This window comes from Cetorhinus maximus, chromosome 13 (genome assembly GCF_964194155.1).
Source record: "Cetorhinus maximus chromosome 13, sCetMax3.hap1.1, whole genome shotgun sequence".
NCBI lineage: Eukaryota > Metazoa > Chordata > Chondrichthyes > Lamniformes > Cetorhinidae > Cetorhinus > Cetorhinus maximus.
The window spans coordinates 63,434,369-63,449,598 of NC_135891.1; the positions used below are offsets into that span (position 1 = coordinate 63,434,369).

The 15,230-nt window shown below is 41.8% G+C and overlaps 1 protein-coding gene across 3 annotated transcripts in view; it reads right to left on the reverse strand.

The window, feature by feature from the left end:
• The window catches only part of gnas (GNAS complex locus), a 357,713-nt gene that overhangs the window by 111,415 nt on the left and 231,068 nt on the right, over positions 1-15,230 (reverse strand). For all 3 annotated transcript variants that reach the window (XM_078555457.1, XM_078555458.1, XM_078555459.1), the window contains exon 5: positions 8,193-8,290. In XM_078555457.1, coding sequence (XP_078411583.1) covers positions 8,193-8,290 — 98 coding nt within the window. The remainder of the gene's footprint in view (positions 1-8,192; positions 8,291-15,230) is intronic.

Consider the following 15,230-nt stretch of genomic DNA (forward strand, 5'->3'; position numbering starts at 1 on the left):
CCTTGTCCAATATGTACGAGGTTCTTGCTCCTAGTGTGGACGATGGCACAGACTGCAGGGAAGATGAGCGAACTGACCGCAGCACCGTGGTACAGAGTGCCAATCAAGTGGTGGGAGAAAAGAGAAATGTAGTAGTAATAGGGGATAGCACAGTTAGAGGAATAGATACTGTTCTCTGCAGCAAAGACAGAGAGTCCCGAAGGTTATGTTGCCTACCTGGTGCCAAGGTGTAGGGCATCTCTTCTGAGCTGGAGAGGAACTTGGAGTAGGAGGGGCAGGACCAGTTGTCGTAGTCCACGTAAGTACCAACGATATAGGTAGGACTAGGAAAGAGGTTCTGCTGAGGGACTACAAGTAGCTCGGGGCTAAATTAAAAAGCAGAACCACAAAAGTAATAATCTCCGGATTACTACCTGAACCACATGCAAATTGGCGTAGGGTAAATAAGATTAGAGAGGTAAATGCGTGGCTCAAAGATTGGTGTGGGAGAAATGGGTTCTGATTCATGGGACACTGGCACCAATACTGGGGAAGGAGAGTGCTGTTCCATTGAGACGGGCTTCATTTGAACCATGCTGGGACCAGTGTCCTAGCGAATTGTATAATTAGGGTTGTAGATAGGACTTTAAACTAATTAGTGGGGTGGAGGGCTCAAGTGAAGGGAGGTTTAAAAAAATCAAAAAGAAACGAGAGAGAGCAAAGATGCAGGGTAGTGAAGAGGCGAATGATAATCAAAGTGCGACAGGAAGGGGCAGAAAATATAAGCAGAGTGCAGCAGAAATCAGAACCAGAATGAGTAATAATGGTAGAAAGTCAAAGCTTAAAACTCTTTATCTGAATGCATGCAGCATTTGTAACAAGATAGATGAGTTGACTGCACAAATAGAAATAAATTAATATGATTTGATAGCTATTACAGAGATGTGGCTGCAGGGTGATCAAGGCTGGGAACTCAATATTCAAGGGTATTCGACGTTCTGGAGAAATAGGCAAAAAAGAAAAGGAGGCGGGGTAGCGTTGTTAATAAAGGAAGGAATCAGTGGGGAGGTGAGTAGTGATTTAGGTGCAATAGATCACGATGTGGAATCAGGTTGGGTGCAAATAAGGAATAGCAAGCAGAACAAGTCACGGGTGGAAGTTGTCTTTAGGCCCCCGAAGAGTTGGCTCACTGTAGGACAAAGTATAAATCGGGAAATAATGGAAGCATGTAAGAAGGGCGTTACAATTGTCATGGGCGATATTAATCTGTATATTGACTGGACAAATTAGATTGGCAGGGGTAACGTGGAAGACAAGTTTGTTGAGTGCATCAGGGATTGTTTCTTAGAGCAATACGCTGCAGAACCTATCCGGGAACAGGATATTTTAGATCTAGTAATGTGTAATGAGGCAGGATTAATAACAGATATCGTAGTTAAGGATCCTCTAGGAGGTAGCGATCACAGCATGGTAGAAGTTCAAATTCAGTTTGAGGGCGAGCAACTTGGTTTCAAACCAGTGTCCTCAACTTAAATAAGGGCAATTACAGAGGTATGAAGAAAGGGCTGTCTTAAAGTGGGCTGGGGAAATAGATTAAGGGGAAGGTCAGTGGCAGTGGCAGATATTTCATAATGCTCAGCAAAAAAATGTTCCCGGTCAAAAAGAAGAACTCGATGAGAAGGATGAACCACCCGTGGTTAACAAAGGTGGTCAAGGAGAGCATTCAATCAAAAACTAAGGCATACAAAGTACTGGCCAGGGAACTGGGAATTTTTTAAGAACCAGCAGCAGATGACTAAAAAGCTAATAAAGAGGGAGAAAATTATGAAAGTAAATTGGCAAGAAATATGAAAACAAACAGCAAGAGCTTCTACAGGTATATAAGGAAGAGAATGGCTAAAGTGAGCGTGGGACACTTGGAGAATGCAACTGGAGAATTGATAACAGGGTACAGGGAAATGGCAGATAAGTTAAACCAATATTTTGCATCGGTCTTCATGGTGGAGGACACTATAAACATCACAAAGATATCAGGTAAGCTAAGAGCTAATGGGAGGAAAGATCTTGTAACAGTCTCTATCACGAGGAACAAAGCAGTTGACAAACTAATGGGACTAAAGGCAGACAAGTCGCCAGGACCTGATGGCCTGCATCCAAGGGTTTTGAAGGAAGTGGCTGCAGAGATAGTGGAGGCATTGGTCGAAATATTCCAGAACTCACTGGATTCCGGGAGGATTGTAAAACCGCTAATGTGTCACCCCTGTTCAAGAAGGGAGGGAGACAAAAAAGCAGGAAACTATAGGCCAGTCAGCCTAACATCTGTATTTGGGAAAATGCTAGAGTCCATTATTAAGGAAGAAATAGGACATTTAGAAAAGTTTAAGACAATTAAATAGAGTCAACATGGTTTTGTGAAAGGGGAATCATGTTTGAAAAATTTGCTAGAGTTCTTTGAGGATATAACAAGCAGAGTTGATTAAGGGGAACCGGTAGATGTAGTGTATTTGGATTTCCAGAAGGCATTCGATAAGGTGCCACATAAAAGGTTATTGCACAAGATAGGAGCTCACGGCATTAGGGGTAATGTATTAGCACGGATTGAGGATTGGTTAACACACAGAAGACAGAGTCAGGATTAGAAGGTCTTTTTCACGTTGGAAAGATGTAACTAGTGGAGTGCCACAAGGATCAGTCCTAGGGCCTCAATTATTTACTATCTATATTAATAGACTTGGAGGGGGCAGAGTGTAATGGATCCAAATTTGCTGACGATACAAAAATAGGTGGGAGGACATGTTGTGATGAGAACATAAGGAATCTGCAAGGTGATACAGATCGGTTGAGTGAGTGGGTGAAAATTTGGCAGATGGGAGTTTAATGTAGGAAATTGAATGGTCATGCACTTTAGTAGGAAGAATCAAAAAGCAGACTATTATTTAAATGGAGAGAGACTCCAAACAAGTGCAGAACAGAGGGATCTGAGTGTTCTTGTGTACGAAACACAAAAAGTTAGCATGTAGGTGCAGCAAGTAATTAAGAAGGCAAATAGAATTTTGGCCTCTATTGCTAGGGGGTTGGAGTTTGAAACTAAGGAAATCTTGTAACAACTGTGCAGGGTGTTGATGAGGTTGCACCTGGAGTACAGTGTGCAGTTTTGGCCCCCGTATTTAAGAAAGGATACACTGGCATTGGAGGCAGTTCAAAAGAAATTCACTAGACTGATTCCTGGGATGAAGAAGTTGACTGATCAAGAACGGCCAAACAGGTTAGGCCTTTATTCATTAGAGTTTAGAAGAATGATGGATGATCTTATTGAATAGATTCTGAGGGGGCTTGCCAGGTGTTTCCACTAGTGGGGGAATCTCGAACTAGAGGACAAAGTTACAGAATAAGGGAACACTCATTTAAAACTGAGATGCGAAGGAATTTCTTCTCTTAGAGGGTAGTGAATGTCTGGAATTCTCTACCCCAGTGAGTTGTGGAGGCTAGATCACTGAAAGTATTTAAAGAGGAGGTAGATAGATTTTTGAAATATCAGGGAGTTGAGGGCTATGAGGAGCTGGCATGAAAGAGGAGTTGAGGCTTGGGGCAGATCAGCCATGATCTCATTGAATGGGGGGGCAGGCTTGAGGAGCTGAATGGCTTACTCCTGCTCCTATTTCTTGTGTTATGTACGTTGATTGACTCTTCACATATGGAATTTGGTCTGGCAAGTTTGATTCAGGCAATTTATCAACTTCCTCCTCGCATACATCCTGTTCCCAAATGCATGAAGCTGAAAGGAAAGTTACCGAGTGAACCTTTATGGATTAGCTAACTGGGGAAATCTACCAATGGGAGTACAGCTCTCGCTGGTGACCTCGAGTACAAATAGATTGATTAAGGGGATTAAATCCTGTAACAGAACTTCATCATTCTAGTCTTTTTTTTTACTAGAAATCCCACCATCCTCCATGGGCCTAATCAACTGTACTTAGATTCAACTCAGGACTCGTTTTAAGCAAGCTAATGGGTGCATGGGACATTAGTTTTTGACTCCAACTAATTTTTTCCTAGAAAAGGTGCCAGGTTAGCATTGCCTTTTTCAACTTCCTGTTCCCAGCATCCACCTTTTAAGGGGGAATCTATGAGTGCTTTGGAGCACTGCCAGTGGATAACATGTTCACTGTTACTTATTTGATGCTGTAGCACTGTTACTCAGCATGAGTTCAACAATTTTATTCACTACTGATAGAATGAGATCACTAATATGTTACGTCTGGTCAATGTCACTCTACGGATGCAAAAGTTGGATGCAAGACAGTGGAAGATAAATTAAAGGCAACAGAGATGTGGTTTCTGAACCAGCTGATAAGGATTACACACACAACCAATGAGAAGTTTTGAGCAAGAAAACAAGAAAAACTTTTACAGGTAATCACCAAGCGACAACTACAATTCTTTGGGAATGTACATTGTAGAGAGAAATTAGAACACCTGGTGGCGACTGATAAAATTGAGGTTATTAAAGTAAGAACATGACAAAGTAGGAAACACACTGATAATTCAAAAAGCAGAACAAGTATAAGATTTGAGAACACCACCAAGTTGTTGGCTGCTATCAGGTTGGAGAGCCATGATCACTGATGTTGTACCACATGGGACCTGAAGATGACGATGTCTGATAAAAAATACCCACATGCCTGTGGTTACCTGGATCAGATTTGCATCTCTTTTAAATATTGACAATATATTTGCATTTTTTCAATCCGGGAGGACTTTTCCAGTAACCAATTAATCCACTGTAACTGTGTCTGGACCTCACAAATTTCCTCCGAAGTTTTTTGCCCAAGGCATTTATTAGCCTTCTGTGCTTTTAACTGTTCAGGCATCTCCTCCTCACATTACAAAATATATATTTCTTCTTGTATAATAATAAATTGGAAAACTAATATTTTTCTCATTAATGAATAATCACTTCGCAAGTCTATTTTCCTTGAACCTAATTTGATCTTTTTGAAGATCTACTCAAATCATTCTTACTGTTGCAATACTGAAAAAGTCCTTAAAAGTCCTGCACTATATTTCTCCAGTGCCCTTTTGCATCTGCAGTTGAGTTTAACCCATTTCAATGTTCTTTCGCTTAGCTTACACCAACTTCTTTGAACATTGTCTATTCAGGTATGAAGTGCTAAAGCTTCAACAGGCTGCATTAATGTTCCATATTTCAACTTTATCCATCATTGTAAATTCTATCCGAATTGAAAACTAACCATTAAAAACAAATGCTCGACTCTACCCTTACCTCATCTCAACTACTGCTAAAACCCTCAGCCATACCTTTGCTACCTCTAGTCTGGGCTATTCCAGTGCTCTCCTGGCCAGACTTCCACCCTACATAAACCTGAACTCTTTCAAAACTCTGCTGCCTGTATCCTAACTTGCACCAAATCACCCTTCATATCTGTGCTCACTGATCTACTTCAGCTCCTGGTCCTATACGGCCTCAATTTTAACATTTTTGCTTTCAAATCCCTCCATGACCTTATCCATCCTTTACTCTGTTGCCTCCTCCAGTCTTACAAGCCTTCAGGATCTCTGCACTCCTCCAATTCTGGCCTTATGCATCCTAGATTTTAATTGCTCCACAGTTGGTGGGCATACATTCAGCTGTTAGGTTCCTAAGAGCTGGGGTTTTTTCCACAAACCATCACTCATTCCTCCTTTAAGTTGTTCCTTAAAATCTACTGTATTTTCCATGCTTTTAATCTAGCCTAATATATCATGTGACTTGGTGCTAAATTTTGATAATACTCCTGTGAAACATCTTAGCACATTTACCTTAAAGGCGCTGTATAAATGCAAATTGTTATTGCCCTCTTACATCCTTCAAAAAGGATTGACATTAACTTTAGAATTCTTGAATTCTGCACCAAGTATACTTATCCAGACATTTTTTCATTACATAATGTAGCATAATCATTTTTCTAGAATATTTGTATTGTAGAATATTTCCACTGCACAGAGCGCAGTGAAAAGCTGTGCAGCACATGGTGTTCAGTCTATAATGTGAATATTTTGAAGCATGCTGTGAAGAATTAATGTTATTTAGGATAGGACCATTTCTACCAAAACAAACTGCAAATTATCTTAATGTCAAACCGTAAATTTTTTTGTAACAACCAACTCAGCAAGGTTGCATGAGCTGCTACTCTTTGCTGCATCTAGTTTTCCCCTACTATTAAATATCATAATGCAAGAATAAGATAAAATACTGTGTTACTGAATTACTTTATAGTTCATGTGCCATTATAGATAGTACGGACTATCAAGAAACATATCCATTGGAAACTGCTATAGGAAAAAGATCTGGGTAAATAATGTTCCAACCGTAATATGCAACCAATTTTACAAATCCAAGTGTTTAAATAGTTTTAATGATTTTTGCCCTAAATCTCATTTCTAATACTGCCACTAATTTTCTCCTCTACATAGATCATTAATTTATTAGCACAATACAGTAAGCTTTAACCTAACTAAACACCCCAAGGCATTTAACAGGAGAGTTATAAAATGAAATTGGACGTCAAGCCACAAAGAAGATATTAAGGAGGGTGACCAAAAGTTTGGCCAAAGAGGTAGGTTTTAACAAGCATTTTAAAGGAGGAAATCTGTTAGAAGTCTTTGAGGAGGTAACGAGTAGGTTAGACAAAGGAGAGCCAATGGATGTTATCTACTTGGACTTCCAGAAGACCTTTGACAAGGTACCACACAGGAGGCTGCTCAATAAGATAAGAGCCCATGGTGTTAGAGGCAAGGTACTAGCATGGATAGAAGATTGGCTGTCTGGCAGGAGGCAGAGAGTGGGGATAAGGGGGTCCTTCTCAGGATGGCGGCCGGTGACTAGTGGAGTTCCGCAGGGGTCAGTGTTGGGACCACAACTTTTCACTTTATACATTAATATCTAGATGAAGGAACTGAGGGCATCCTGGCTAAGTTTGCAGATGATACAAAGATAGGTGGAGGGACAGGTAGTATTGAGGAGGCGGGGAGGCTGCAGAAGGATTTGGACAGGTTAGGAGAATGGGCAAAGAAGTGGCAGATGGAATACAATGTGAGCAAGTGTGAGGTCATGCACTTTGGTAGGAAGAATAGAGACATAGGCTATTTTCTAAATGGGGAGAGAATTCAGAAATCTGGAATGCAAAGGGACTTGGGAGTCCTAGTCTAGGATTCTTTTAAGGTTAATTTGCAGGTTGAGTCAGTAGTTAGGAAGGCAAATGCAATGTTGGCATTTATTTCGAAAGGACTAGAATACAAAAGCAGGGATGTGCTGCTGAGGTTTTATAAGGCTCTGATCAGACCACATTTAGAATATTGTGAGCAATTTTGGGCCCCGTATCTCAGGAAGGATGTGCTGGCCCTGGAGAGGGTCCAGAGGAGGTTCACGAGAATGATCCCAGGAATGAAAGGCTTAACATATGAGGGATGTTTGAGGACTCTGGGTCTGTACTCGATGGAGTTTAGAAGGATGATGGGGGATCTGATTGAAACTTACAGAATACTGAAAGGCCTGGATAGCGTGGACGTGGGGAAGATGTTTCCATTAGTAGGAGAGACTAGGACCCGAGGGCACAGTCTCAGTGTAAAGGGAAGACCTTTTAGAACAGAGGTAAGGAGAAACTTCTTTAGCCAGAGAGTGGTGAATCTATGGAATTCATTGCCACAGAAGGCTGTGGAGGCCAGGTCATTGAGTGTATTTAAGACCGAGGTAGATAGGTTCTTGATTGGTAAGGGGATTAAAGGTTATGGGGAGAAGGCGGGAGAATGGGGTTGAGAAACTTATCAGCCATGATTGAATGGCGGAGCAGACTCGATGGGCCGAATGGCCTAATTTCTGCTCCTGTGTCTTATGGTCTTATCAAATCCTTTTAAACAGAGTACTTAGTCCCTTAGACAACATACAGCAGTTCAGCTTCTTCAAGTTACTGTTGTCAGGCTTTCGAGTTTAACTAATAAACTACAGGTAAACACTTTTCAGTGTTGGTTTCAGAAGTAATGTCAGCAAACATCAACAAAACAGGAATTAGATTACCAGATTCCTCTGAGTGTTTTTTTGTTAAATTGCCCAACATATTGCATTAGTTTCTGTCTACAACATTTTATTCAAGTTTTTGTATTCCTAGTTGAGTCCTTTCCTGATTACCAATTTGCCAAGCACCAAAAGTACTTACTAGTGTGCGCAGTCAATGAGCTGATACTCATTCGACCTTTCGTAGCATGCTTTCACACCTTCATCCTGCCAGAGGACTGTTGTATGTTCATAAAACTCCTAAAACAAAAACATTAAAAAATTTATTAGCATCTTGACAAGCACAAATCAGAATTGAATAGCAGATAAAATAATACACAAGCATGGTACTTTATGCACTGGTGGTTACTTTCACACAATGACTGGTTTTAGATATTAATATCAGAATGGTGTTGCATAACCAAGTGGTCCTGCACGATAAGTTGCACAAAGAAACAGGAATAGGCCATTTAGCCCCTCAAGCCTGTTCCGTCATTCAAAGAAATCATGGCTGATCTGCCACCTAACTGTATACACCTGCCTTTCATCAATCTCAGATTTTAAATCACCAACTGATCTAGTATCAGTTGCTGTTTGTGGAAGTGTGTTCCAAACTTATGCCAACCTTTGCATGCAGAAGTGTTTCCCAATTTCACCCCTCAAAAGGTCTGGCTCTAACTTTTAGATTATGGTCTCTAGTAATAGACTACGCAGCCAGAGGAAATTGTTTTTCTCTATCTCCCCTCTCTATTTCTCTTATCTTGAAAACTTTGATCAAATCACCCCATAACCTTCTAAATTCTAGGGAATACAACCCTAGTTTGTGCAACCTTTCCTCGAAGCTTAATCTTTGGAGTCCAAATATCATTCTGGTAAATCTATACTGCACTTCCTCCAATACACCTTTCCTGGGGTGTGGTACATGCATTATCTCACACAGACAGACATATGTATATTTGTACTTATAAATGTAAAGCAAAAAAATTGTGTATGCTGGAAATATGAAACAAAACCAATTAGGATGGAAATAGTGAGATCAGTCAGCATCTGTAGGGAGAATGGATAAGCTACCTTTTCATGAATTTAATCCCTCAGTTAACCAACCTCAAATGTCAGCTCATCGGTTTTTGTCATAAATGCTGATCAACCTGCTGTGAGATACCAGCATTATCTGCTTTTATGCACAAATACACAATATTTGTTTGCTCCAGAACTTCAAGAGCACACTAAAATTGTGTTGAAAGTATTCCCAGAAGACAACTTCAAACACGCTGAGTGTAACGAATCCTTATTGCCCAACCCCCAAGGTGGGAGAGGTTGAAACTCTTCACACCACCCCCCGCTTCAAAAGCCTTCTAAAAATCTGGCTACAATTTTGGAATCCTTCCTTTCTTCCCTTCTAAAGTTGTCCAAGATCATCTTGTACCCGGGGGCTATATGAATGCAAGTGGTTATTGTTCTGAAACAAAATGATCAATAAACAAGCTGGAGAATGGGACTAATGCAACAGCTCTTTCAAAAAGAGCTGGGACAGAGATGATGGGTCGAATGGCTTCCTCCTGTCCTACATCATTCTATAAGTACTCCTCAAAAATTGATCACATTCAAGGAAAAATTAGTTCCTGTGGCAATTTTGGATGATTGCACTGGATATTTTCTTCAAATCTGCACCAGACACTCCTGGAAGCAGACCTCTTATCCCTGATCCAGAGTGTGCAATAATCTGCCAACCTTTAAGGTAAACAATAAATAGACCCAAGGATCACAACAGTGAACCCTGGAATGCATCACATGACTCTCCTCTCGTTGAAAACCAGACTAAATATACACCAACAAACCACAACTCAGTTTCTAAAGATAGGATTTAAAGAAAAACAAATAACTGAGCAATATAATAGTGAATCATACACTTTCGCTAGCCTTCATATATAAAGGTGCCACTCATTTTCTCTCTACAGAAATTCTTTGAAACAGAAACTCCCTTCCTACAGTGTGAAATATACTGTAGTTTCCAAATTAGTTCACTGCTGGTCAACACAATCTTAAACACAAGTTTCGACAAAACAAAACAGTTTCATTGTGACTCTGACTTTTAGGTAAATAGGTTTCCCTTCCTTGAAAGGACATTAGTCCAGATGGGTTTTTATTAAAATGACAATTGACAATGGTTTCATGGTCATCATTATACGTTTAATTCTATACATTTATTGAATTCAATTTTGAATACTGAATTCAAATTCTACCATCTGCTGTGGTGGGATTTGAACCCTGAGTCTCTGGATTACCAGTCTAGTGACAATACCACTATGTCACCGCCTCCCCCTAAACTTTCCTCTGAAATGGCCAAGCTTCAAGCGCTTGTATCAAACCGCTACAAAGTCTAAAAGGAATGAAACTGGACAGATCACCCGGCATCAACCTGGGCACCGGAAGCAACAAAGGCATACCAGCCCTCTCGATCCTGCAAAGTCCTCATTGCTAACATCTGGGGACTTGTGCCAAAATTGGGAAAGATGTCTCACAGACTAGTCAAGCAACAATCTAGCAGTCTTACTCATGGAATCATACCTTACAGACAATGTCCTAGACACCACCATCACTGGATATGTTTTGTCCCACTGACAGACCCAACAGAGTGGTATACAGTCGGGAGGGAGTTGCTCTAGCAGTCCTCAACATTGACCGGACTCTATGAAATCTCATGACGTCAGGTCAAACAGGGGCAAGGAAACCGCCTGCTGATTAACACTTACCGCCTGTTATGACAGATGCAGTTGGGAAAGGGGAGTTATTTTAAAAAATCCCAGAGGGAAACTTTAAACAACTGTCATAATCTATAATTATAAGTGTTATGTTTGAGGTGCGACTCTAAATTCAGGAATCAGACCATTAGTTCTTGAGGTTTTACATTAAACTAAGTGAAACATTTTATTAATTTACAGAGGTTAAAATATATGTACACATGGCTACAAATTACGACTAACATAACTTTCAACAAATTCCCAAACTAATTTCCATTAAGGCAACAGCAACCCATAGACTTAACTGAACACCAGGCAAAGCATTTTCACCTTACGAATTCAAAATGAAGTTCTTTTCACTGTGGAGCCAGTTGGAGGCTTACCTTTTGATCTTATATTGCCTCTGCCCTGCACACCCGAAAACTACTGAAAGTTATACCTACCAACATTGATTGAATTCAAATTCTCACTGTCTCAACAGTCTCTTTGAATTTTACCTTTTAACAATGAAACCCCATTCATTGTACCAATTTTATTAGTAATATAAACATATTGCTTGGTAGCTGCGAGACAGAAGTCAAGTTTTCACCCCACTTCTTGAATGCTCCATTTAAAATTGCAAATGCAAAACGCTATCTCTCTTACATATCAAAACTAGTACATATCAAAGCACCTAAGCTAGCTGGCTTTAATCCAATTAAGACAGACTATAGACTAAACTTGTATTTTAAAAGAAAAATACTTTCCAAAATATTATATACATTAATAACTTCATAACACCGTCCCACCTCAGCTGATGAATCAGTACTCCTCTGTTGAACACCACTTGGAAGAAGCGCTGAAGGTGGCAAGGGCACAGAATGTACGCTGGGTGGGGGACTTCAATGTCCATCACCAAGAATGACTCAGTAGCACCACTACTGACCGATCTGGCTGAGTCGTAAAGGACATAGCTGCTAGACTGGGTCTGCAGCAGGTGGTGAGGGAACCAACAAAAGGGAAAAAACTATTTGACCTCATGCTCATCAATCTACCTGTCACAGATGCATCTGTCCACAATAGCAATGATCGGAGTGACCACCGCACACTCCTTGTGGAGACAAAATCTCACCTTCACATTGAGGGTACCCTCCAAAGTGTTGGAATTATCTAGCTGGGATCGGTTTTGAACTCAAGCAACTCAAAACTGGGCATCTACTAGGCACTGTGATCCATCACCAGCAGCAGGATTGTTTTCAACCACAATCTGTAAACTCATGGCCTGGCATGTTGCCCACTCCATCATTACCATCAAGCTGGTGCATCAACCCTGGTTCAATTGAGCGCGCAGGAGGGCATGCCAAGAGCAGAACCAGGCATACCTAAAATTGAGGCGTCAACTTGCAGAAGCTACACGACAGAACTACCTGCATGCAACTGTCAGAATAAGTGACCCCACAACCAACGGGTCAGTTCTAAGCTCTGAAGTCCTGCAACATCCAATCATGAATGGCAGTGGACAATTTAACAACTCACTGGAGGAGGAGGCTCCATAAATATCCCCATCCTCAATGATGGGGGAGCCCAGCACTTCAGTGCAAAAGGCAAGGCTGAAGCATTCACAACCATCTTCAGTCAGAAGTGACAGGTGGATGATCCTCCTCCTGAAGTCCCCAGCATCATAGATGCCAGTCTTCAGCCAGTTCAATTCACTCCACGTGATATCAAGAAATGGTTGAGGGCACTGGATACTGCAAAGGCTATGAGCCCTGACAACAGTGCTCCAGAGCTAGCTGTACCCCTAGCCAAGCTGTTTCAAAGCATGTACAAGACTGGCATCTACCCAGCAACATGGGAAATTGCCCAGATATGTCCTGTACACAAAAAGCAGGACAAATCCAACCCGACCAATTACCGCCCCATCAATCTACTCTCGATTATCAGCAAAGTAATGGAAGATGTCGTTGACAGTGTTATCAAGAGCAGTTCCACAGCAATAACATGCTCATCTATGCTCAGTTTGGGTTCTACCTGGATCATTCAGCTCCCGATCCAATTTCAGTCTTGCTCCAAACATGGACAAAAGAGCTGAACTCAAGAGGTAAGGTGTAAGTGACTGCCCTTGGCATCAAGGCTGCATTTGACCAGGCATGGCATCAAGAAGCCCTAGCAAAGCTAAAGTCAATAGGAATCAGGGGGGAAAACCGTCCACTGATTGGAGTCATACTTAGCACAAAGGGAGATAGCTGTGGTTGTTGGAAGTCAAGAATCTCAGTCACAGGACATCGCTGCAGCAGTTCCCCAGGGTAGTGGCCTAGGCCCAACCCTCTCCAGCTGCTCCATCAATGACTTTCCCTGCATTATAAGGTCAGAAGTGAGGATGCTTGCTGATGATTGCGCAATGTTCAACACCATTCACGACTCCTTAGCTACTGAAGCAGTCCATGTCCAATTGTAGCAGGACCTGGACAATATTCAGGTTTGGGCTAACAAGTAGCAAATAACATTCGCCCCACACAATTGCCAGGCATTGACCGTCTCCAACAAGAGAGAATCTAACATTTCCCCTTCACATTCAATGGAATTATGATTGCTGAATCCCCCACTAACAACATCCCGACCAGAAACCGAACTGCACTAGCCACATAAATGCTGTGGCTACGAGAGCAGATCAGAGGCTGGCAATTCTGCGGAAAGTAACTCGACTTCTGACTTCCTAAAGCCTGTCTGCTATCTACAAGTCAGGAGTGTGATGGAATACTCTCCACATGCCTGGATGAGCGCAGCTCCAGCAACACTCAAGAAATTTGACACCAACCATAAGGGGGCGTGCAAGGAGGCAGGCGACTAAGCTGGACTGAGACAGAGACTGAGAGAGTAGCAAATTAGGTTCACGTGGGAATTTGGTGCACGGGGGAAAGAGGTGTGGTATACATCAGAATTGTTCTAAGTTAATTAAGTGAGTAATTAAATTAAGTAGACTAAATAACATAAGTAACAATGGCAGGACCGGTGTTATGTTGCAGCTGTGAAATGTGGGGGCTTTTGGACGCCAAGGCGATCCAGGACAAACACTTCTGCAGAAAACGTAAGCAGCTAGGGGAATTCCAGATCAGAATTATTCATCTGGAAACAGAACTGCAAGCACTGCACAACATAAGGGAGGGGGAGAAATACCTGGACACTTTGTTCCAGAAGATGGTCACGCCTCTTAGAATAGAGTCATCTGTTTTGGTCAGCAGTGAGAGACAGGAGGATGTGACCATGAGTAAGGCAGGTAATGGGACCGAGCAGACAGTAGCAGAGGAGCCCCAGGCTTTGCAATTGTCAAACAGATTTGAAGTGCTCACAACCTGTGGACAAAAGCGAGGTCTGCAAGGTGGATGAGCAGGAACGTGGTGGTAGTAGGGGATAGTATAGTGAGGGGGGGGGGTGGTTAACACTTGTTCTCTGCAGCAAAGAACAAGAGTCCAGAAGGCTGTGCTGCCTGCTGGTGCCAGGGTTCAGGACATCTACTCAGAACTGGAGAGGAAACTGCAGTGGGAGGGGTGGATCCAGTTGTTGTGGTCCATGAAGGTACCAACAACACAGGCAGGACAAGGAAGGAGGTTCTGCATAGTCAGCATGAGAAGCTGGGTACCAAATTAAGAAGCACATCCTCAAAAGGTAATAATCTCCGGATTATTACCTGAGCCACGTGCAAATTGGCATAGGGCAAATAAGATTAGACAGATGAATGAGTGGCTCAAACACTGGTGTGGGAGAAGTGGGTTCCAGTTTGTGGGACACTGACGCCAGTATTGAGCAAAGTGGAGGTTGTACTGTTGGGACGGTGCTGGGGATGAGTGTTCTTGCAAATCACAAAATTAGGGAAGTAGAGAGGGCTTTAAACTAAACAAGGGGGTGGGGTGAGGGATCAAGCTTGGGTAGATGTGGCAAATCAAGGGGGCTGCAGGATGACAAAGATTGGGTCCTGAATATTGAGGGGTATGAAACATTGAAGAAGAATAGGAAGCTAGGTAAAGGTGGAGGGGTAGCACTGTTGATCAAGGATGGAATTTGTGCAATAATTAGAGATGGCCTTGGTTCAGGAGATCAGGATGTATAATCAGTTTGAGTGGAGATGAGGAATAGTAGGGGAACCACAATTCAGGACAAAGTATACAAGAAGAAATATTGGGTGCCTGTTAAAGGGACAGCAATAATCAGGGGTGATTTTAATCTACATATAAATTAGAAAAACAGTCTGGCAGCAGTAGCCTGGATGAGGAGTTCATAGAATGCTTTCGAGCTAGTTTCTTAGAGCAGGATGTTTTGGAACCAACCAGAGAGCATATTAGACTTGGTGTTGTGTAATGTGACAGGATTAATTAATGGCCTCAGAGTGAAGGCACCCCTATATAGCAGCGAGCGCAATATGATTGAATTTTACATCCAGTTTGAAAGGGAGAAGAGTGGATCTAAGACTAGTATTTTAAATT